General features: G+C 37.0%; 3 protein-coding genes and 1 long non-coding RNA gene across 9 annotated transcripts; 1 reads left to right on the forward strand and 3 right to left on the reverse strand.

Moving 5' to 3' along the window:
- Nucleotides 1-4,577: 4,577 nt before the first annotated feature.
- LOC107221514 lies at nt 4,578-8,362 on the reverse strand. 3 transcript variants are annotated; one of them, XM_046736995.1, is made up of 6 exons: nt 8,003-8,362; nt 7,160-7,344; nt 6,901-7,088; nt 6,268-6,434; nt 5,983-6,183; nt 4,578-5,811 (listed from the first exon to the last, which is right to left on the reverse strand). In XM_046736995.1, exons 1-6 carry the CDS (start codon nt 8,005-8,007, stop codon nt 5,793-5,795), a joined length of 765 nt encoding a protein of 254 aa, XP_046592951.1. In that variant the 5' UTR covers nt 8,008-8,362; the 3' UTR covers nt 4,578-5,792. The 3 variants fall into 3 exon arrangements, with proteins under 3 accessions (XP_046592951.1, XP_046592950.1, XP_015516005.2); XM_046736994.1 differs by having other exon boundaries at nt 7,160-7,479; nt 8,003-8,361; XM_015660519.2 differs by lacking the exon at nt 4,578-5,811 and having other exon boundaries at nt 5,881-6,183; nt 7,160-7,479; nt 8,003-8,360.
- Nucleotides 8,363-11,258: 2,896 nt separating this feature from the next.
- On the reverse strand, nt 11,259-16,824 carry LOC107221518 (arylalkylamine N-acetyltransferase-like 2). Of its 4 annotated transcripts, none has more exons than XM_015660523.2 (3): nt 16,684-16,824; nt 13,071-13,356; nt 11,259-12,223 (listed from the first exon to the last, which is right to left on the reverse strand). In XM_015660523.2, the coding sequence occupies exons 1-3, from the start codon at nt 16,731-16,733 to the stop codon at nt 11,732-11,734; spliced, it is 828 nt and encodes a 275-aa protein (XP_015516009.2). In that variant the 5' UTR covers nt 16,734-16,824; the 3' UTR covers nt 11,259-11,731. The 4 variants fall into 4 exon arrangements, with proteins under 4 accessions (XP_015516009.2, XP_046593000.1, XP_046592999.1 ...); XM_046737044.1 differs by lacking the exon at nt 16,684-16,824 and adding an exon at nt 14,041-14,489 and having other exon boundaries at nt 13,071-13,370; XM_046737043.1 differs by lacking the exon at nt 16,684-16,824 and adding an exon at nt 14,041-14,489 and having other exon boundaries at nt 13,071-13,388.
- Nucleotides 16,014-18,836, forward strand: LOC124293961. The gene is made up of 3 exons (XR_006903818.1): nt 16,014-16,305; nt 18,405-18,605; nt 18,689-18,836. It is a non-coding gene; the product is annotated as an uncharacterized LOC124293961 (long non-coding RNA).
- Nucleotides 16,950-18,562, reverse strand: LOC107221533. The gene is made up of 2 exons (XM_046737045.1): nt 18,459-18,562; nt 16,950-18,347 (listed from the first exon to the last, which is right to left on the reverse strand). The coding sequence occupies exon 2, from the start codon at nt 18,180-18,182 to the stop codon at nt 17,418-17,420; it is 765 nt and encodes a 254-aa protein (XP_046593001.1). The 5' UTR covers nt 18,183-18,347; nt 18,459-18,562; the 3' UTR covers nt 16,950-17,417.
- Nucleotides 18,837-21,953: the final 3,117 nt, after the last annotated feature.

A 21,953-nucleotide genomic window follows, 5' to 3' on the forward strand; every position in this document is an offset into this window, starting at 1 on the left:
TATAGAATCGAACTCGCATTTTGTTTCTGACCAAAACAAGTTAGCCGAAACCAAATGCGAGTTCGATTCTATACGAATCGTGTGACAATGACTTCTAATCTATCACAGCGGCTGCATCGCCAGTCATTGTCACGTAATTTATATAGAATCGAACTCGCATTTTTTTCAGATAGAAACAAGTTAGCTGTAAGATTAAGGCATTTATGCATTTCACTGTACATACATAATTAATATTCATTAATGCCTTAATCTTCTGGCTAACTTGTTTTCGGTCCGAAACGAAATGCGAGTTCGATTCTATGCGAATTATGTGAAAATGACTCCCAATCTCTCACGTCGGCTGCATCGCCAGTCATTGTCACATAATTCGTATAAAGTCGGATCGCATTTTTTTCAGACCGAAACAAGTTAGACGGAAAGGGAGGGCATTAGTGAACATTACTTTACATCAGCGGACCATAACGTCAAAATTAAGAAGAATCAGCTGCAAGTATAACATTTGAAGTGTTTCCGCCGTTTTTTTCTTTTTAATTTCGCTTAATGAGCGTAAAACACAATTAAACATTCTGTCATCTCCCAACGTTTGAAACGACTATATTACTAAAAAGGAGAAAAACGGGATGTCAATGGTAAAACAGGAAATATCGATCGAGGAAACAAATCGTTTTTTACAGTTTTTTTTTTTTTTTTTCCTGAGCGACGAAATCGCTGGGAATTATTTGTAAAATTGAAGGGTTTATGATCACGCGTTTTTTGGCACTGAGAGAAATTTGTAATCCGATGATACAGTAACGAAAATATGGCACAATAACTAACCTCAAAGTGAGTGAGAATCAATTGCAAGTATATTTGAAGTATTTCCATCTAGGATTTAAACTTCGTTTAGCTACCACTCAACCTTTAACCAAAATTCTATTATTTCCTAAAATATGAAACGATTCTATTACGCGGTAGATGAGAAAAGTATAAAATAGTGTTCGGCAGTTTTTGTCGGGAAAACAGGAATTATCGATCGAGCTAATTTTAGAAAATTTCAAGTTGTTCCGAGCTAATTTTAACAATTAATCTTCCTTATTTTGACCATTTTTTTAGTTATACTTAAAAATCTTGGACAATCGTAAATAATTTATAGCAGCTTTATGAGGTCAGTTCACAGAGTCACAAGTTTAAGTAATTTTTATTTGTTTAGAGATATTTTGAGGAATTTCGATCAACATTGAGCCATCTGAAACTGATTCCAGTTCTAACGTTACTTATTTTAGAACCATTTCGAAATTTTCAGGGCTTCTTTCGGTTTCTGAAAATAATGTTATTTGTTTGAACAAAAGCGTTGGGAGGATGAAAATTGATGTTTTAATTATGACAGTATTTGTCAGGCCCGAATATAGGTAGTGAATTCCGAGCTCTCCGTTTAGCGCACGTACTTGGCCAAGATTTAATTTTTTTGAAGAGAGGTCCGAATCTAGGCTTGGAAGTGTCCAAAAATTAAAACGTGAACATGACATTTACAACGTATATGTTACACCAATGTACAACAGCTGTTAATTATGCAAACGATAAACGCGTTCCGAGCTTTCAATGACTTCTTACAGCTTATTAAATTACTGGGAATCACGTTTTCAATCGTTTACATCATACGAAAACTGCTTTAGCGAGCAGCCCACACAAATTGTAGTACTTTGATTGCTCCAGTTTAATAAAGTATATATAATTCAACGTTCGTTGTAGGACGCTGAGATTTTTTTTCACATTCTTTAAGTAGTTTTCATTTCTCATTTTGCATCTTCTCATTTTTTTTTTTTTTTTTTTTTTTTCACCGCTGTTTTTAGAATCGCACATGTGGCAAAAAGTCGCCAAGCTCGTGGAATTTCGGCTGCTGCTGCTATTTCGTTTCAAAATACTCACGTCGAAATGGAGACAGTAACCGTTGTTTCCGGTGAAATTGGGGCAGCTTCTCATTAAGCTTGTAACTGGAAAGTGTTATTGCCAGTCGTTGACCACAGAGGGTGCTACAAATATCGCCTTGAAATAGAAGCGAGTCATGTTCATAATATATATATATGTAAGACATATATAATGCACAAATGTATGTACGTATTGTTTTATGATGTTATCGTTCTTTTTTTTCAAGCCAGTGAAACCTTTATTGAACGTGAAATTTTTGTATTATTTGTCCTTTGTTCTTTTAAAAGTTGAATTTGAATACGAATACCCTCGATAAAATTGGACTTGCCGAAATTAAAACTTTGAAATAGGAGTAAAGCGAAGAAACTTTGAACGAGAGGGAACGAAAAAAGAGAACTAAAGACATGAGAAAAAAAATAAAATAAATACACTTTAATTGAAATCGAATCAAATCTCTAAGTGTTGGAAAATTTATCTATTCGTTGGTAGACCAATGACGAAATTATTTGACAAGCAAAGAGGTGTGCGGGTGGGGGGAAAAAAGAAAAAGTCATAAAACATTGATTTATTATAGCCCTATTCCGGTAAAAAATCATCAATATTCGTTAATTCGTTTATATTATACAGTTATGGGATTAACAAGTTTCACGTTAAGAAAAAATGGGCGAGACGGGCCGAATAGCGGGGGTGAAAAACGGCGAAAGCAATAAGTTAGCACGTTTATTTTCAACGTCGTAATTTATAAAAACCATCTAATATGCTAAAGTAGGAACAATTTCCTTAGCGAATACATTTTCAGCACAGACTTAAAAATCGATGAAAAATTCTTAATTGATTAATAATTCTTGTTATTTTTTTCCTCATTTTTTTCGACTCCTCATAACAGCTTTCACTTTGTAGTCTTTTCTCGCAAGGACTCGTTTCTACGTACCTACGACGGTGTATCAAATTTTTTTTTCTCCTTCCGATAAAAATTTATATCTTCACGGTTCATAGAAGCGAGTCTAAACAGAAGCCGCCGGCGCACTTCCTTCGCTCATGAATTTCACAAAGGATCGAACGAAAGGGATACGCTCAGAGGGCTCGAAGGCTGCCTAGTAGAGGGTTACTGTAATAATTGAACAACATCGCTATGCACTCGAGGTGATGCCCTAGGGGGACTGTTATGGAACATACCTTCCTACCTACGAGTGGGAATATTTCTGCCTTCAATTGAGAATGCCGAATTTATTCCCCGTCAGTTACAGAAGGGGACGCGTAAAAAGAGATGAAGAAGAAATAGAGAAACAGTCGGAACCAACTTGCTAAAAGCTAAGAAAAACTCCAAGTTCAAGGTGAAGCAATCTTTCTCATTTTGCTTCTTCTTCTTCTTCGATAACTGTATTCGGTTGTCCAACTCATGGGAAATTTTCAACCCCCATTAGCAGTGAAGCCCAATTAATGTGCTCTTCTTAGAAATCTGTCTGAAATCTGTTGCCGTTATTGGAACGAATTCGGAGACACTTGATTTGGCGATTGTAACTGGAAGGACTAGTTAATCGCTAATGAACTGTTTTACAATTTATTTTCTACGATTAGAATTGTCGCCACTGAAATTGGAGTTGTCGTATGTGGATTTACTACACCGGGGTGAGTATATAACACATCGGTGGTAGAAAAGTGGTATTGGAAGGGTGAAATATTTGAACGCTTTCAGAGTTGGACGATAAATTCCAGAGCGACAGTGAAGATACAGAGCTGAGGTAAATTTCTATTTGAAGAATCCCACTTCCTTCACTCCGCGCAATTCTCAAACCTTTTTCAACAATCATTTTGGTCCGTCGCCAAACGTTCGTCACCCGAGGGATTCGCTCCATCTCCCAAAGCGGTTGCATCTTTATTCTCTGGCTAAAACGAGATTTGCTTAAATTTTTTTTTTTTTTTTCTTTATCCCAACCATTCCTAGCTGTCTAGCTTCACTTTCTTTGCGATTCTGATTTATGGAAAAATTCAACCAGAAATAAGTCGAAAGAAGAACGATCGGCAAAATATTATGAAGAACGATTTTCTCATTTCTGTCGTTTTCTTTCTGTTTTACGTTATGTTCCGAGGATTAAGACTGACGTACGTCAATCATTAGCTCCAAATTTGCAATCTTGAAAAATGTTTAAACTAACGAGATAGCGAATATATTGGTGAAAATCCAATCTGAATGTTCCACCATGAATGAATTGACACTGGTTATATTTGCAAATGTCTCACGGGATATCTTAAGTAACCCAAATCTGCAACGAAAACCTCCTTTAATTAAAAAAAAATATTATATATGTATGAAGGTTTTACTGCGCCGAATCTATATCTGCTTTCCATTTTTTTGCCGTCGCGTATATATTACATTATACGATTTTTTCTTTTTCTTTCATTGTTCAAAATTCAGATTTTCTTGTATTTTGTTTTTGCATTCACAATACTTTAATCCATTTAAATATTATCCGTATATACAAAATCAGATCGTACCGATGAAAAGAAAATTTGAGGGAGATATTAGAAAGAGAAGAGATTCGTCGTGAAACTCTAATCGATGATATGAAAAGAGAGAAAACTACAAGGTAATTGGAATTATACTATGTAGTAGATAGATTGTCTTATAATTTTAAGATTTCAACTTTTTGAATTTATACATTTTTTTTTTCTAAACATTTTTATAAACTAAAACCTTGTCATTGACGGTTGGAATTATGAGGATCTCTAATGACATGTAGAAGGTCCGAGTGTGTCAGAGAACGAATTCCGGTTCACTACAATTTTGGTATCGATATAAGCTTTGAACTCAGCCTTCTTATTTTTATTTAAAATTACAAATGCGTTGTTTATTACTTCAACTAAAAGGCTTTGTATTACTGCTCAACAGGGATTTCTACATCAAATATTTAACACGAAAGTTATAGTCTGATCAGATGCTAAATGAATAGAAAATTTTGATTGACATGACATGGAGAGTTATAGTCAGTAAACTGAATGGAATTGTTGAAATTGAATAAACCGTTCAGTTAGTTTACCAAGATCAGTTTTGCGATAAATATTTCACCACACTGCTTACATTTCGCCGGCAGATAGGCAATCGTTGTTACATCTGTCACGCATCTCTCAAATGTAACTTCGGTTGCCTACTTACCGGCGAAACATCGTTCGCCTCGAAAACACCCGGTACACGAGTATATCGAAGTTCAGCTTCTAGTCTCTTGTTCGAAAGATTCTTTTGTGTCTAGAAATGAAACCATAACTTTTACACATTTTTTCATGCGAGCGATCGTGTTGAGATTTGCTTGCTCGACTTCAAGATGAATTTCAGTGACTTCATTTGTTTAACTTTCGTGTTTGGTGATTGTTCTATCATCTTCTAATCTAACGCGTCTGATTTCTACTGGCTTTAATTGGAACTTGCAAGACCATGCGGAATAGAAATATTTTTTTTTTTGTCTTCAGTTGCGGACGATATTACCGCCTGTTAAATTTGTGTTTAAGAAATGGAGGCGATAAAAGGTTATCGAATAGCCTGCGCGTTGCTAAAACTTAAAGTAAAACAGTATTCATTACCTAACTCGTCTTGATGTGTTGCTGTGCCAATAACTTGGCATTATCGTTATTCACTTTTCACCTTTCTTAGATCACATAACGAGAATTTACGAAATGATACAACACAATATCACTGCTCTGAAAATATAAAAACCAGCAAATCTTCCCTGCCCCAGTTCGTGTGTTTCTTTGTTTTTTGAGAAATCAGAGTAACCAGATAATCACATTTTTGTACGTGCATACTTAAAATAAAGTCGGTGTTTTTCTCTGCACATCGGATGATAGTGGACCGATACGTGTTCCTATTTTTCAAGCCTCCTTTTCTATCCTTGTTAGACGCGAACGTTTACCCTGTAAAACCGCATTGTCCCAGGTAAGGAGTGCAATCGTTTGAATTCATCACGGAGTATGAAAACGTACTTCAAAAATAAAATATCTTTAGTCGGTAGGAAGCTTAGGAAAAAACTGTAAACAACCGAAGTATTCTTTTTCACAAAAAGCAAAAAATATTACAGCGTTTACTTCAATAATTTCTTTCCCATAACTTTCATGAACTTCGGCTCAACTCCAGGAAAGGCGACATTTCCTTCATCGTCGAGGATTTCCGTATACTTTCTCTCAACCAGAACTTCAAAACCGTTCCGGGCAGCCACAATCTGGGATGCGGTACCCGTAAAAATTGTCTCTGTCGCGGGTATCTGATAAGCCTGGCCAATGTCGGTGCTGAAAGTGAAATCGATTTGAACGTAGCCCTGCTTTCCCATCTCCACATGATTAAAAAACTTAATAATGCTCGGTGTTACTGACCGTGCCTGAAGAAGGGCGTCTGCAACGCCTTGCCCTCTGTAACTGGGATTCACGCTGAGGCCAAATGCACCAAGGTATCTGTCAACTCCGTATATTTTGGCCATATCAACTTCAGCCGCTAACCGGAATTGAGTTCCCATCACGGTCTTCATTTTTCTCGTTCGTACCTGTGCGGTAAAAAAATAATCGAATCACTGACTTTGAGAATCAACGTGGAAATGAAGAGGGAATTTGTAATGTATGCAAAATTTGTAACGTGTCAACAGTCGGATCAAAAACGTATTCAAACAAGAAGTTGATTCTACAAAGGTTCGGAATGTTTTACTGATTTGTGAAACGAAACGAGTTACGTACATCTGAATGGAAAAACTCCCCATGACGCCGGAATAAATTTTAGAACACTGAATTTTAACTCGAAACACTTCGTTTTTACGAACAATATCAAAAAAAAAAATTATTCCACAGATTTGTCATAAAAAAAATCCATGTCACTTGACTAATTCTAACTCGCAATAGCCCGCTGTGTTTGTAAATGACTTCTTCTTGAAAAATTTGACTACTACCCGCAAAATCCGAATGTCTACCCAATGACCGGAAAATATGCGTTGTTAAAAGTAAAAAAAAAAATCCCACCTCTATCGCGCTTGTCAATTTATCCTCGTCCTCATTCGTACAAACGAAGAGAACGTTGACTCCAACAATTTCAGACTTCTTATCGGATTCGAAATTCTCCCTGATAGCAACGAGGCTGACCCCCTGACGAAGCGTCTCTTTCCATAACGTACGAATTTCTCTCATGGCAATTGGGTCGCTCAGCAATTCTATTCGATGTATGAGAATCAGTGTTATTTCGCCCAAATTAACAGGTCCCGGTTACGTAATTTTCACTTACTCTGGCTTACGGTTATCGTTTCTTCGGCAGTAAAGTACTTTGTCATAAAATCAACCAATTCTTCCTCCATCGATTCAGGGACCTCTTGGATGATGAATCTCGGTACTTCTCCACTCGGCATCTTTTTCCGACCGTCAACGACCCGCCAAACACGCTTCGGACCTTCAGGACGCTTCCAGGAAAGCCCAGAGAGGTTTATGTAATCGACGTACTTCTCACTGTAATCGCCCTCCATTCTCGGATTGAAAGATTTTCGACCAGTTTTATCAAAATTCAAGATTTCTCGAATACAGCTTTCTCTTCGTTTCTACTGTGATGTCCTAATAAGGGTTACGGATAAACTTCTGTCGATTAACAGTCTCAACAGTTACCAACGATTTCAACTGGTTATTTTCTAATACTGCGACAGAATGAGGTCAACAAATCTTCTATATAAATGGCGGATAAAAATAATAATCTTATCACCGCTAACCTACTATTGAAAGGAATCCATGCATTAGATCGTAAATGTACACGAAGTCATAGTTGGTATTGTTAACGTATCAATACAAAGATAAAAAAATACATTATCTTGCAATTTTTTAATCACTCTCAAGGACCCCACTTTTCAAAATATAAGCATGTTTTGTTCATTATTATAGTATGCCAAGTTTTAGACAATCCTAAAGGTGTGAAGTTACAATTTTTCCTTGTAATTAAATGTGCCGAAACAACTACCAGTTCGTTACTCGATAGAAAAGAATATCTTAGTTAATCAATATCAATTTTCTATTCACAATTTTTTTCATCCAATTATCACACTCTGAATTAGCAAATATTATAAATAAATAGCCCTTCACTTACCGCATTTATAACCTCAAATATTCTGGAACAGTATCGCCTGAACGCTGTTCAATCACACTCGTGAATAAAGTTGTCAGTCCTTCGCTGGTATAAATCACTATCAAAATGACTTGAACTTCGATCTTCACAATGCGCAATAGATAAACGTTGTTTTTCAATAATGATAAACGAAATTTAAATTTATACAGGTACTGTATTTACTGGCTGAGTTGCGTAACCTACGCGTGCGTATCCACACACATGTTGTTGAGAAATCTTAACTTAACTGATATCGTTATCGTTTTTACTGCAACAAATGAAATAGCACTATTAAGAACGTTCATGACGTTACGTGTATTCACTGTGCAACGCTCGGTCGAGAAATAACAATTTGTCGGAATCGTAGACGAATTCTAATCACAGTAATAACCAGTCGCTGTTAGTATTGGTCGCCGGCTTCTTTTATGCAAATAAGTGTTATATCACCGACAGAAGTCAGTCAAGAAAATAAGCAGCTTCAGGTTACCGCAGAGCAACGCAGCTTTTCAGCCAGATGAGAATGACAAGCAAAATATGTATAAAATTTTTACTGATACAGTAAACCCAAAGTAACGTCATTTGCGCAGCAAACAGAGATTGTAAATTTCATTGAGTTCGCAAGTTGTGATCGTTGTCAAGGAAAGAAAAAAAAAAATCACAGAAACGCATAATTAAACAAGTAACTTTTATACCCACTGTTGTAATCCTGCGGGTATTTTTAACCGGTTATTGCAACTGTTTGTTCAAACTTAACACATTCTAACTTTGAAATTCAAGAAAGCGTGGATGTGACCATAAGAGTAGGTATTATATAATTCCAATATCTGATCTTGCCTCTCGTCCATTTCAATATTGATTCATCTTTCGAATCGGCACTCCCATACTGCAGCTCTTGACTCTTGTCATCGCGCGAATGGATGAGAAAAATTTCAATATTCATAGAATTTCTGCTGTTGGTTGTGTTGAATATGAAAAAAAAAAGGTTCTCACTCGGAAGCAAAACATCCCTCCTAATCCGTCCCATTTTTCAGCAATTCAGATCGATTCAAAGGATCGACGATACGCGAAAATTAATTACTGGGATGTACGTTTAAGCGATTTTTTAACAAAAAACAAATAGTTATTCATCTGAATAGAAATTACAAGACAAGTTGTATGTATTCGGCATTCGACTTTGTCGTGTGTTTACGTTCGCAATAAAATATTCATTATACGCCTTACTTTTGTACAGTCAACCTTCGAAAATTATGCTCTTCAATAATGCATGTTTACTAGTAAGGTGGGAAATACCGTATGCCTGTTATATGTGATAAGATTCTACTTTTATGTCTCGGACTGGCTTTATGATTTTTTGTATGAAAGTACATGACGAAAAACGAAATTGCAATTTTTTTCAGAATTTTTCGACGCAACGTAGCTGAAGTATGATTTAATAACTTGAAAAAAAAACACACTTTCTAAAATCGGATAAAAATTCACAATAATTTTACAAAAAGTAACAACATTTTTCACACCTATTACAAAATGGAGATTTCATAACTACGAAAGATAAATAAGAAAAGTGAAAAAAAAAAAAAATTAATCATATTATTGGATTGCATTTTTGACATTAGAATGAACGTAAAAGCTTATATTTTATTAGATTCTTCTAAATTTTTTCAGACCTTAGAAAGTGGAGTTTTCTTTTTCAAGTTTTTAAATCATACATCTGATACACCGATTACTTTCAAAAAAGAAATGATAAAGCTAATCCGAGACGTCGACGTAGAATCTTGATCGTGATGTCATGGAATGCCCTATACATATACTTACTTTGCTGACGAAGCTTTATTGAGCCGACACTTGTATTCTCTTACAAAACCTCTAATCACCGACGCTATTTCCAATCATATACCATTATCTTTTATGGCATAAACGAAAATCAGACACGCTTGTTATTTTCACAGTTCAAAAGACGAGGTCAACAACTAAACGTCTACCAAAGTATCGGCATCTCTTCACCTCTAAAGTGAAATATCTTTGTAGAAAGATTCGGTATGCAGTCGTTCAAAACTCGTCGCACGTGAAGAATTTTCAACAATATTTTACTGCTGTTGGTCTGTACGAGTATTTCGATCGGGAATAAAAACTCCGTCGAAAAGTGGAATCGCGTCAACGGGAGATGATTCAAGGTTCAGGTTTTCTGGGAGTCTTAACTGTAAACACGCAGTTTGAAGCCAGCTGAAAATGGAGAACAACCAAAGTACGGTTGTTCGTAATTAGAGAGCATCGGATGTGATTAAAAATACCGAAATCACCTGTTGAAAACAATTCGCCCAAGATATTAACTTTTGAACAACAGCCTGCAAGCAGCATAGCGAGGCGGGTTCTACACGCAGTTTCCTGTTACCGACACTTACCGACATTCTCCCCAGACTCAAACCCTTGTCACGTGGTTGATATTAAATACGTATGTTTGTGTATGCGCGCGCACCTTTTAGCATTCTTAGAGCGATAGTAACCCAACACCCCGGATCCATGGATCTGAATGTACCGCGGCTATCGGTCGACCTTTGATATCAAACCGACATCCGAGTAAGTGAAAAACAATTCTCAGTACCATTAATTTTGGAATGTCGCATGGTTGATAACGTGGAAAAGGAATGTGAGGTGGTTGATGTTACACATCACCGATATCCGAGTGGATAAAAAACAATTCTCGGAACTATTGATTTTGGAATGTCACGTGGATGATAACGTGGGAAAAGAATGTGGGGGTGGTTGATATTACACATCAGCAGTCCTACCGTAGGAAAGGAATTTGGAGCGGTTAATGTTACACATCAGTAGTCCTATCGTGGAAAAGGAATGCGGGACGGTAAAAAAGTTCTCGCCCCCGCTGCGCCCTCTACCGTTGGCAGGCGAGCACTACACACTTTGACCTCGGTCGGTAAGATTGTCGGTAAGACAGCATGATTTTGAGCTTCTACCGATAAGAATTGCCGGCAAAGCAGTGCGATTTTTGCCGTCGACCGATACAACTGTCGGTAAGGTTGCACGGTTTTGACCTCAAGTCAGTACGGCATACTGTGACGTCATCGCGGTAAAGGGTTTGAGTCTGGGGAGAATGTCGGTAAGTGTCGGTAACAGGAAACTGCGTGTAGAACCCGCCTTGCTATGCTACTCCTGCAGATAAAAGACGAAGGTATGCCTGCACGGTTTTTAAAATAGTTTTTAACCCTTGGTGAAAAAAAATGAGAAGTTTTAAACGAGTATATTTAAAAATCAAATTACATTCTCCGACGCATTACCAATTCAGATTTTATATAATATAATTCAACAGCTATATTATACATGAATTATTATAAGATTCCAAGCTTCTCTTCGTACGTGCTTAAGTAGTTCCAACTTTCGAAGAGCCGTAAAATATGAAACTTGTAATTGTACCGTCTTCAGTTAACCAAACTCAGCGATATTACGATCACAAATGCAAGTAATACGAATTAAAAGCGCTAAATCAGAGGTGGAGGAGGTCATTCAATCGGTAATTGATAAAAATAGTATATTTTACAGTTGAAAAATTAAAATATACGTTTTTCTTCCGTACGGAAAGGAATTTTTTTTTGAAACAAGAAATTCGCATTGTTTCCGTAAATATTATCGGCACATATTTGATCCACTTTTTAATCCAAGTATAATTATCGTAGTATAATTTATTAAAATTAAAATTGATTACAACCGCTTAGCAACAAGAGATGCGGACTTTTGTTTGTTGTCGCGTATTCGTTCGATGTATTTTTTCCCCTTGAATTCGTAATCCGCGAAAGAAACGGTGACGAGGGTGTCGAATCCGAGATTTTTGCAAATCTTATAAGAGTAAAGAGAGCTACAAATCAAGGAGCAAAGCTTAGGCACTGCATCCTTGTTCGCGATGCTTTCGACACCGTGAATTTCAACAGGAGTTTTAACGTCTTTTCCAGCTTTCAACTGTTTTCCTAGTTCAATAGAAGCTGCCACAATCAATTCGCCGATTCGCCGTCGCCGATGCGAAATTGCGGTGCCTAAAAACATAACTTCCAATAAAGTGTCAACGTTGTAGTGCTCGAACAAGTTCAGCCTCGAGTCGACGTCCACCATGAAGTCCGTCAGTGCTCGAGACGAGTCGCATTTGCAGTTTTCCGCAAAGGTTTCAAAGAATCCTTTAACACCGGGAACCGCAAGCGTCTGAAAAGAAGCGCAATGAATAATCGTAACACTGCTACCTGCACTCCAAAGTTTGTTAAACTTTCCTTTTCAACACCCGTTGAGGGGTTAAACCTAGTCAAGAGGCCGACAAAATAGCGAATTTCCAAGGATTTTTCACGAAGAAACGTTTCAACTTATAAATATAGAAATTTATATACATATCGGGGTAGCATTGAACTTCGTTCTGATATCTTTTGTTTGTAAAAATAATGATTTTTAAAACCGCTATAGAGCCTCTAAAAAAAGGCGTCTTACGGTAAGCAAGATATCACCTGACTGGATCATTCGAAATTAAAAAGAAAAAAGATTCGGTTAATACAAGGTATAATCTGGTCTTTGATCGAAGGAATAAGCAAGATATCAATTTTTAAGAATACCGCGGATTCTGAAAAAAAAAATTTCGATTTTCCATAAAAATATTCGCCTTGGTTTGTTTATAAAATGGAAAATATTTATCGGCGAGAAAAAACCTTCGATCAAGGACTGAAAGATATACTTATAAAGCTTGTGTAAAAATTTCATACCGATCGGTTAAGCCGTTCTCAAGTCTCGCTCACCGACTTTCAAAGCATAGTTTTGAGAAAAGCGCTTTCAAAGTTTCAAAAGGACTTTTAAACGCTCCGGGGCGTTTTTGCAAACGCGCGCGCAATTTGTAGAATATTTGTCGGATCGTCGTGAAATTTTTTGTGTACATACTCGAATCGTACCCAACGAAAATGAAGTAAAAAAAAATCTTTCAAATAAAAACGGATAACCGGTTCGACAAGTTTTCAGACAATGACGACGACCGAATATCGTCGCTCCTTACGATTATAAAAGGACTCACCTGAATCTTATTAAATGAAACTCCGACTACTCGTCCTGTGCAGACTTCAACTGCTACAACGCTAACTCCGTCCTTAGCACTGAGTCTGCACAATTCTATAAGCTCGTCCGCAGCTCCGGGTTCGGAAAGCAGATCGACGCCTTGGCAGATAGACTCGTCCTTGAAGAAGGAGTCCCTTAGCATCTGGAGAGCATCTTCGAGTGTCTCGGTGGTCAATGACTCGAATTCGACTTCGCCATCCTCGGTCGAACCCCATAGCCGATAAGACGGCATTCTCTTTCGGTTGCTGAGAAGAAAAATCTGTTGCGAGTTTTCGTTCTAGTAAAATTTTTCGCATTTATGGTCTTTTATTAGAAAGGTAAAGCTTCTTAAATATATGATCAAAGTCATTCCGGGGTATGAGAAATTGTATAACCACGGAAAGTTCAACGGAAAATCGCATTTCCTTGCATTTCAAAGAGAAGCTTGAAAGCTTTTCCTTGTTCTTTTTTTTTTTTTTTGTTTTTGTTTTTTGTTTTTTGTGCTCTCTCTCGCAGTCTATGGTCATACTAAAGTAAATAGTCTTGCAGGTAAATGGACTCTCTGGGACTTCATGGAAACTCTTTCCTCTAAAACTACGAGATTTTACACAGACACGAGTGAACTGGAGAACATTTCTTGACCTTTATTGTTATCTTGCAATTTTTCAATTTGCCGAAACTACGAAACTCCGCCATACTGTGCGACGTGGAGTAAAAATTCATACAAACCACCGTGACATTTTTCTCAAATATGAATTTTAATTTTTCGAAACTGATCACGAGACGACGGAATTAGCGACGTTAATACGGATAATTATTACAACATTTCGATTGTATCTTGTAATTTGTTTTCCCTGCGTACAAGTTCTCTTTCGAAACAAAACACCAATGTACGAGTATAAAGCGATCTTATCTAAAAAGAAAAAAAAAAAAAAAGAAAACAAACAAACCTCATTATGATCACTGTAGTTACGAGTCTGAGACGAAAAATAAAACGACGAGTGAAAACTTTCCAACCGCGTTACAGTGTATTCGACGTAGAAGTGTTATATAACAAAACACGACGTCTTCTTCAAAGTATCAGATGTACACAATTTTGCACTGATGTTTTACCATTAGCAAAAACCGTTTATTGTAATTACTACTCAATAACCGGTACAACAAAAGTTTCTAGTATGAGAAGACCATAATTTTAAATCAATTAATCAGAAGTATCGGCAATTCCACGGTATGTGATTGAAACTGCACAGCTCTTGAGTCAACCTGCCAACGAAATTCTCCAGAATGACTCCGGGCTCGGTTCGTATCACTTGATAAACTTGCAGTGAGGCAAGAGTGGTGGGAGTGAGGCGTCTCGTGTGTATATCGTACCAAAAGTAAATACCTACGTATGTTATCACATTTTGACATTATGAATGACCTTCGGTTCCCCGACTGGAACACAGCTGTGTTCGTTGCACAAGTTAAATTCGGTTCAAGTTCGAACCATGATTGTGAGTGCAAGGCGTCTGTTGGTTCTCGGTCGTTTACGATAAAACAAAAACAACAGCAACGGCAACGAAGTTCTGGTAAAAGATGTGCAAAAACGGTATTTGGCGAAAAGGTGTGAATGAATTTGATACAGTAGAACCTCGATTATCCGAACCATGACTTGATTTATCCGATAAAAAAAATACATGGTGCTAAGATGGTGCTAATATACATTGTTGCTCGTTAAAAAACGTCGAGCAACCGATTTAAATTTGCGTTGTATAATATTGTTATACCTCGAGATAAAAATTGCTTTACGGTTATCCGAACTTTTGATCATCCGATCTAGACTCGGTCCCAATTAGATCGGATAATCCAGGTTCTACTGTACATCATCAGTTATATTATATATCTACAGTGTGTCACGCGAGAAAGTGTTTCTTCGGTTCAATGAACTCGCGATGAGCTTGTGCTTGTGATTCGTCGTGACGTTATCTCGTCACCACAGTTCGTTATTTGAGACGTCCGTTATTATACATTCAAGCGTAATGTATTCCGAGTTTACAACTCGATTTGTTACATCACTATCGCGTGTATGGATCGATATTGTCGCGTGTTGTACGTTTCCAAGTACACGAAATTACACCTCGTTTTCTTAATTATTAATCCTTATATATCGTTTGTTATCCTAGCTGTTTAAAGCGTGTGTGTTTATCACAATTCAAATTTTCTTCCCTTCAATTAACGTAACGTCAAGATGCTACCAAGACTGTAAACTATAGACGAACGAAATTCTCATCGCTCGTGACGCTTTCCGTCCAATTATCATCATACAGTCGAACCCGCAAACACTGGTACAAAATTTTTATACAAAATTGTGTAAACTTATTTCTCAGTGAAGATTTTTACACAGACATAAAATACCGATGTATAATTAACACTGTTTAATCTAATCGTGATACTTGCACGCATTACCGATGCCCGAGTTTCAAATCTTTTCATTTTAAGATCAACCCTCCATCGGTCACGTGGCTTTTACTAACCTCTTTTTTCCCCGCTATTGACTTTTCAAAAATTTACAAAAAATTTAGGTAATCAGATTCAAGCGCCTACTTGGTATTCCAATAGTTTTCATTACGGGATTTTCAATTAGTTAATCGGTAGAAATAGTTGAACAATTGAAAATTCCCGGCACACCGCCGCGATAAGTGTGAAAATCAAGGTGGACGGTATCATTCGTGATAATGACATTGCTCATTTGTACCGAATGAAATATATCGTGATTACAGCATCGTAAATATGATTAATTTTTATTCCGACTGATTTCTCCTTCCACTCTTATCAATAACCACGACGACGGAAAGTTGTGAGGCTTCTACTGTACACGTTAGCCTAAACACATCGTGTATCTGGAGCAAATCGGTGTTGTACTCATTCTGAGGCGGCAGGTTGCGGAAGGCTCTGCTCTTTCTTTAAAAATAGCCGTTAGCCGGTTGTGACCACCGCAATGGAATTAGCGTCTATATAAATCTCCAAGGACGTGAAATGCTGATATTTTACTTTTATTTTTCTTTTTTTTCTTTTCTACCGTTCGGTTACACGTTGAAAACCGGAATGCCATGCAGCGGTTGGAACTCGATACAAAATTTCTAACCAAATTTAAAGGAGTCACTTTACGATGTTGCTGACGTTTTTATTACCGTGTCACTGTGACGTTATCACAGCAAGCCCGCAAGTTTCGTTAGGTACGTAATTATAATTGTTACGGTTGATATTTTATCATGATGTCATTCTCCTAGCGGGAATTTCCAAGTGATGATTCATTGGTCGGAAATTGAAGTTGGTTAATACGACACCTTTGTTTACGTACATCTGAATTACGTGGTTGTTTTTAAAGAAAAATTTCACCCTTTCAAATGTCAGGTGCCTTTTTTTAAAAATCTACGTACATTCCGTTATTTGTTCTTCCGTATTATTCTTCTTGTATTTTTATTTATTTTTTTTTTTTTTTATCTTTTGATTTCGATACAACAAACATTTGACCTGACTTGGGTCAGGAGCAAAGTGTTTTTGAATCCGTGTAAAAATGATTTTGAAAACTTGCAGTTTTTAATAAGACTTACCAATGTTCACCGCGTAGACCAAGGTGAATAAACAATAGCAGATTGTGCATCAAGGGAGCAAAGTACGTCTTTTTACGCTGAGCGTGTTTGCAATATGAGCCGTAGGCGAGCGCGTGCGCGAACCGAAGACGAATATTGCAAATACGCGAGGCGATAAAGACTTTGCCTCGATGGTGCACACGATACTTTATATCACAAAAATATGGTTTATAAGTTTTCTTTTACAGCGGAGTTCGAAATAGGGCAGAAAAAAAAAATAAAAAAAATACGTGTAAACATACTTGCTTTAGATGAAATAAGTTTGTAATTTACATTTTATACGACAAACATGATACTATATTTTGAGTATATGTACTTTAATATTTCGTGAGTTGTCTTCTAAACGTTAAAGTTTGGCTGAAAATTGTTTATTTAAATTTCGAATCACGTTCCTCGTGTTCATACGTAATGGCGTCATTATCATTTGAATGTAGATCAATCGCATTGTCCCAAGTATATCAGCGACTCCGTCTGTTCAAAGAACCGAATTCCGAGTACCAAAAAGGAATGAATTGTCTTTTAAGCGGAGATGCAAAATAAACGAGGGTATTCAAAGATTTAAAGATTTAGTATTATGATTATTTCTTTCTCATACAATCCGAAATGAAAGATTCGGAAAATCGTTTTTGACACAATGGGTATTTTTCGCTTAAAAATCTAGGCCTTGTTTCGTATTTATATTAAAATTAAGCAAATTATGCGTGGTCGATTTCCAAGGCCATGACGGAAACAACGCTGTCTCCGTCAACGTCGCGAAACACGGGCTCGCCCTCGTCGTTCTTAAACGCGTCCGACAAATCGAAATCGAACAGATTAACCATTCCAATTTTTTCGGCGACCTTCCTCGAGTAGATCGAAGAATAATAGCCGAACACAACACGGAGTCCCGGAATGCATTTGGCAATCGTTAGTGCAGTCTCGGACAAATCTTTGGCGAGTCCCTTCCGGCGATGATCCTGATGAACCGCGATTGCGAAGAATTCCATAACGGCTTCGGCATCCGGATACCTTTGGTGCATACCCGTTTCTTCGTCCATCTTTGCCAAGTAGCTGTAGTAATCTTTGACGAACTTGGATTTGAACGTGTAAGACTTGAAGAGCTCCGCCGTTCCTGCACCGTTCCGTTCATCCTCACCCTCTCGCCGACTCAGAATAGTCAAAATAACGCCAACGATTTCCTCGGTCCCATTTTGAACGGCAATCAGACAAGGTGATCGCTCGTAAACAGCGGTGACAAGGTTGTCGTCGTCTTCCTGAGCGCGTTCAGCCTCCTCCTCCTCCTCCTCGTCCGGGTTCGTCTGGCAGCCCGCTTTTAACATTCTCCCAATTTTTTCATCCTCGTGATAATTTTCACTCATAAACTTCAGTACGTCGGATAGTCGGCTCTGTTTGGCCAGTTCGATTCTGTAACCCGACGCCGTTGTCGGATACAGTTTTAGGTATTCCATGGTCATCGCCATCCCTTGATATTACTCGTCCACGATTTTCCACTTCGCAAGCTTTTCAAAACCAATCAAATCTCACGGGTGCAGCAGAATACGGCTCCGTATGTAAGCAAGCTTAACACACTCGATAATGAGTGAAATGATTTTTCGCAAAACTACTGCCTTTGTCACCAGCCAAATCTGCGTGAATTGATTACAAAAATTGACGATAAGATAAGAGACCTTCGTGGATTACAGAATGGTATACGTAAATGAATTTTCGAGATGGATTCGGGCTTATGCATCACTCACCTCTCAACGTTATGTAATACTGTACAAGATCGCTGCAGCGGTTAGGTTCGGAAATGGTCATTCAAGACGCTCATACGGTGGTCAAATTCCGGACTAAATTGAGCCTGTTGGAACTGAAAGTGTACAGACTTTGCAATGCGGCATCTGGTATGGTGAAAGTAAATCAAATCCTGATAATCCAAATAGTACAAGTAAGCATATTATATTAATCGAGCTATGGATCGTTTTAGGTTGGGGTGAGAGAGCTAACGTAACCTTCATCATCGTTTAGTTTGATGACTTTGTTTACGACTCGGATGAGGGTCGATGATTGGATATTAACGACGATATGAATTATAACTTAATGTCCACCGATTTTGTATTGCTTTTTGAAATTTTCTTACATTAAAAGTTTCACGTCAGTCATGAGGTTTGAGAGTATTTAACTGTGAGTGCTTCTTTATATCTGTCTCAAAATTAATATTTCATTGTTATCCTAAATGATATTTTTATTAATGGTAAAACATATTTATACTTTTTCTGACAAGAGCCCCCCTCAGGGCCGAAATGTCAACTTCTGACTTCCTTTCCTTTCGATCTCCACCCCGAGAACTCTACACACGTAAATCAAATTACCCCAAAAAGAACCTCTGGTGCAAAAACACTGATCTCTATATTGTCTGTACGAACCGGATGACGTTTTTTTCTGGATTTTCATTACTGTACGAGTTATTTTGTTTTTTATTCATACTTCATTATCATTTGTAATTGTATAATTTTATGGTTAATCTGACCCCAGTGTGGCAACAGTGTTAGAGATGTGGAAACAGAGGCTCAAGTTTCGATCATGCTTTTATTGTGAATTAACAGACATTTACTTGGCAGTAGTAGGTGATTTGAATCTTTATTGATAAAGGATGAGAACACATTTTTAATGTACTTGGTGAAAGGTTTTTGCGCCAGAGATGCTTTTTGAGGGGATATCGCTATTTTTTGTACTTTAAGTGTTACTCGTTCTGATGTATAAACTACTTTTGGTAGACCTTGACAACTTCAAAATGCAGAGAATTGTATTGGAACAAAATCATAGCTATTTTAAAACAGTTTCAGCGCAAGATCTATGATGGTTCGAAGGTGCTATAGATCGTTAAGCCAAGTTTACCCGATTACATGAGCATAAACTCAGACTTCGAAAGACTACTAACTCTGCGTTTAGCATCATCGAGTGATCCACAGTTCATCAAACCAATTTAAAAATTAGCAAGATATACTTTGTTAGTTCTAATTGATCCACCTGACTATGTTCGATACAGTGAGCACTCAGTGCTGCACATTTCGCTTTACATATTTCGAGCTTATTTGCAGAGTTCTAAGCTACCCAAGTTTCCGTAATTATTCAAATACTCACCGTGGAATCCCGATATCAACACCGAATTAAATTTGTGATCAGAGTTTGTCAACGGAACTCCAAGTAAATCTCGTTTCTGAATTCAGGCACTGTGAAATAAAACATTCTGCCATCAAACGTCACATAGCACAAGACTTGATCGTTGAAAGATCAACGACATCAAGAGTAAACATGTAAGAATTATTTTCGATCTCGTCAACTTTTACTTCGAAGTGACCAAGATTTAATTGCATGAAAATCAACGGCCCTTAAGACAGCCATTGACTTTTTTCGAACCCCAAACTTCAAGGCATTTCTCATTACCGCACCACTTTTGAACTTGGAAATAAACGCCGAACGAATGTTGTCGATTGTCGAATAGACCCAATGAAATTTCCATGAGCTAGCAAGCAAAAATAGACCTAGTAAGCCTAAGGTTACGCAGCCGGCGCAAGTATAACCAGGAACTGTTGAAAAACACTGTTCCGTAGTCATTATTATGGCGTTAGTTACGGAAAATTTTTAAATGTAGCCAATACTTTTTTTATTGATATTTTAAACGCGTAGAAGCATATTATAGATCCAAGAGCACAGCGTACAAGTAAAATTTGTTTCTGTGTTCAACGATGTATAACAGAGATACTATTGATGTTTGAAGTTCGTCACTGTGTTTTTTGTATGATTAAATTTTCGTTGGTTGAAACAGTCAATGATGACAAGATGCAATTCATGGAATGATGCTTTTATTACGACGTTTACGTATCGGGATTAGCGTATCACGCATTAGTTGAAGGACACAGGTTCAGTTTTGAAAACGTACTAATATTAGACAAAGAGATTAAGTGGCATAAAAGAATTGTAAAAGAAATGATACGCGCATCAACAAATGATACTGTAAACAAAAGAACAGATATCGATAATCTAAGTCACCTTTACGTGGACATTTTATAATATCGCAAAACACATATGTGTTAAAGGTCATGCAAGCAAAGTGCCAGTATAACAACAATCATAAGGGCAAATGTACGACATTATATCATTGTTATTATAACTAACATTAAGCAGGTCAAAATGACATACGGATAGTCAATTCCTTCTATAACACCATGTAAGCAACAACTGTTGAGCTAAGGAATGTCTAGAAATGTGGGTGTATGATATTTTATTATCTTATGACAACATAATAACTAAAACTAATAACGGCATTTATGTATACAAATTTTAGTTGAAAGTTTTTATTGTAAAATATGTCTAATTTAAATTAGTTAATATTGTAATTTTCTCTATAATATTTTTTTAAGAAACCTGATGATGGCAGGCGGGGTCCTGCCGAAACGTCGTAATAAAAGCATCATTCCATGAATTGCATCTTGTCATCATTGGCTGTTTCAACCAACGAAAATTTAATCAGAGATACTATTGTAGATACGAATAAAATGAGTTCTATGTTTTTTATAGAAAATTTGATGAGCTTTAATTTTTATAATAACATTTATCGCAATCGGATCGACGATTACCGAGATATGATGAAAAAACGAGTGGGGGCCAAAAATTTCGAACTATTCATCTTTCGTTGTTCTATTTTGACATGTTTGAAATTTCGATATATCGACCATTCGCAATACTGACCCTTCCAAGTTTTGATCTCCACCCGAAAAATCTGGATTGAAACGACTTTTTTCAAGATGACGGATCAAACCCTAGAGATGGAGGTCAGGATTTTTAGTATCTTCAAAAGTACGCCAAAATAAAGGTCTCCACCAATTTATAATTTTTTACCGGTTAATTTTGCTATTCGCCTCATTTTGCCTAATAGGTTTATGTCGGATCGGGTTTTTGGCAATCCCAGAATGGCCTGAAAAGCCGTAATCTTCGGGAAACTTGGAATCTTCGTAAGACCGAAAATCTTTGAGAAACCCGAATCGTAGATAACCCAACTCACCTAATATTTGTAATATCGGAAAGATACTTAATAGTCAATAATAGTAGTAAATAATGAGACATTAATATTTCCAGTAAAAGATGTATCGTCTTTCATCATATTGACATAACTATCGTTATCTATATAAATTATACGTACACACTGTGACGATGTATTTAACTGCCAAAATTTTACAAAAAAATTGTTC

Source organism: Neodiprion lecontei, chromosome 4 (assembly GCF_021901455.1).
Source record: "Neodiprion lecontei isolate iyNeoLeco1 chromosome 4, iyNeoLeco1.1, whole genome shotgun sequence".
Classification (NCBI taxonomy): domain Eukaryota; kingdom Metazoa; phylum Arthropoda; class Insecta; order Hymenoptera; family Diprionidae; genus Neodiprion; species Neodiprion lecontei.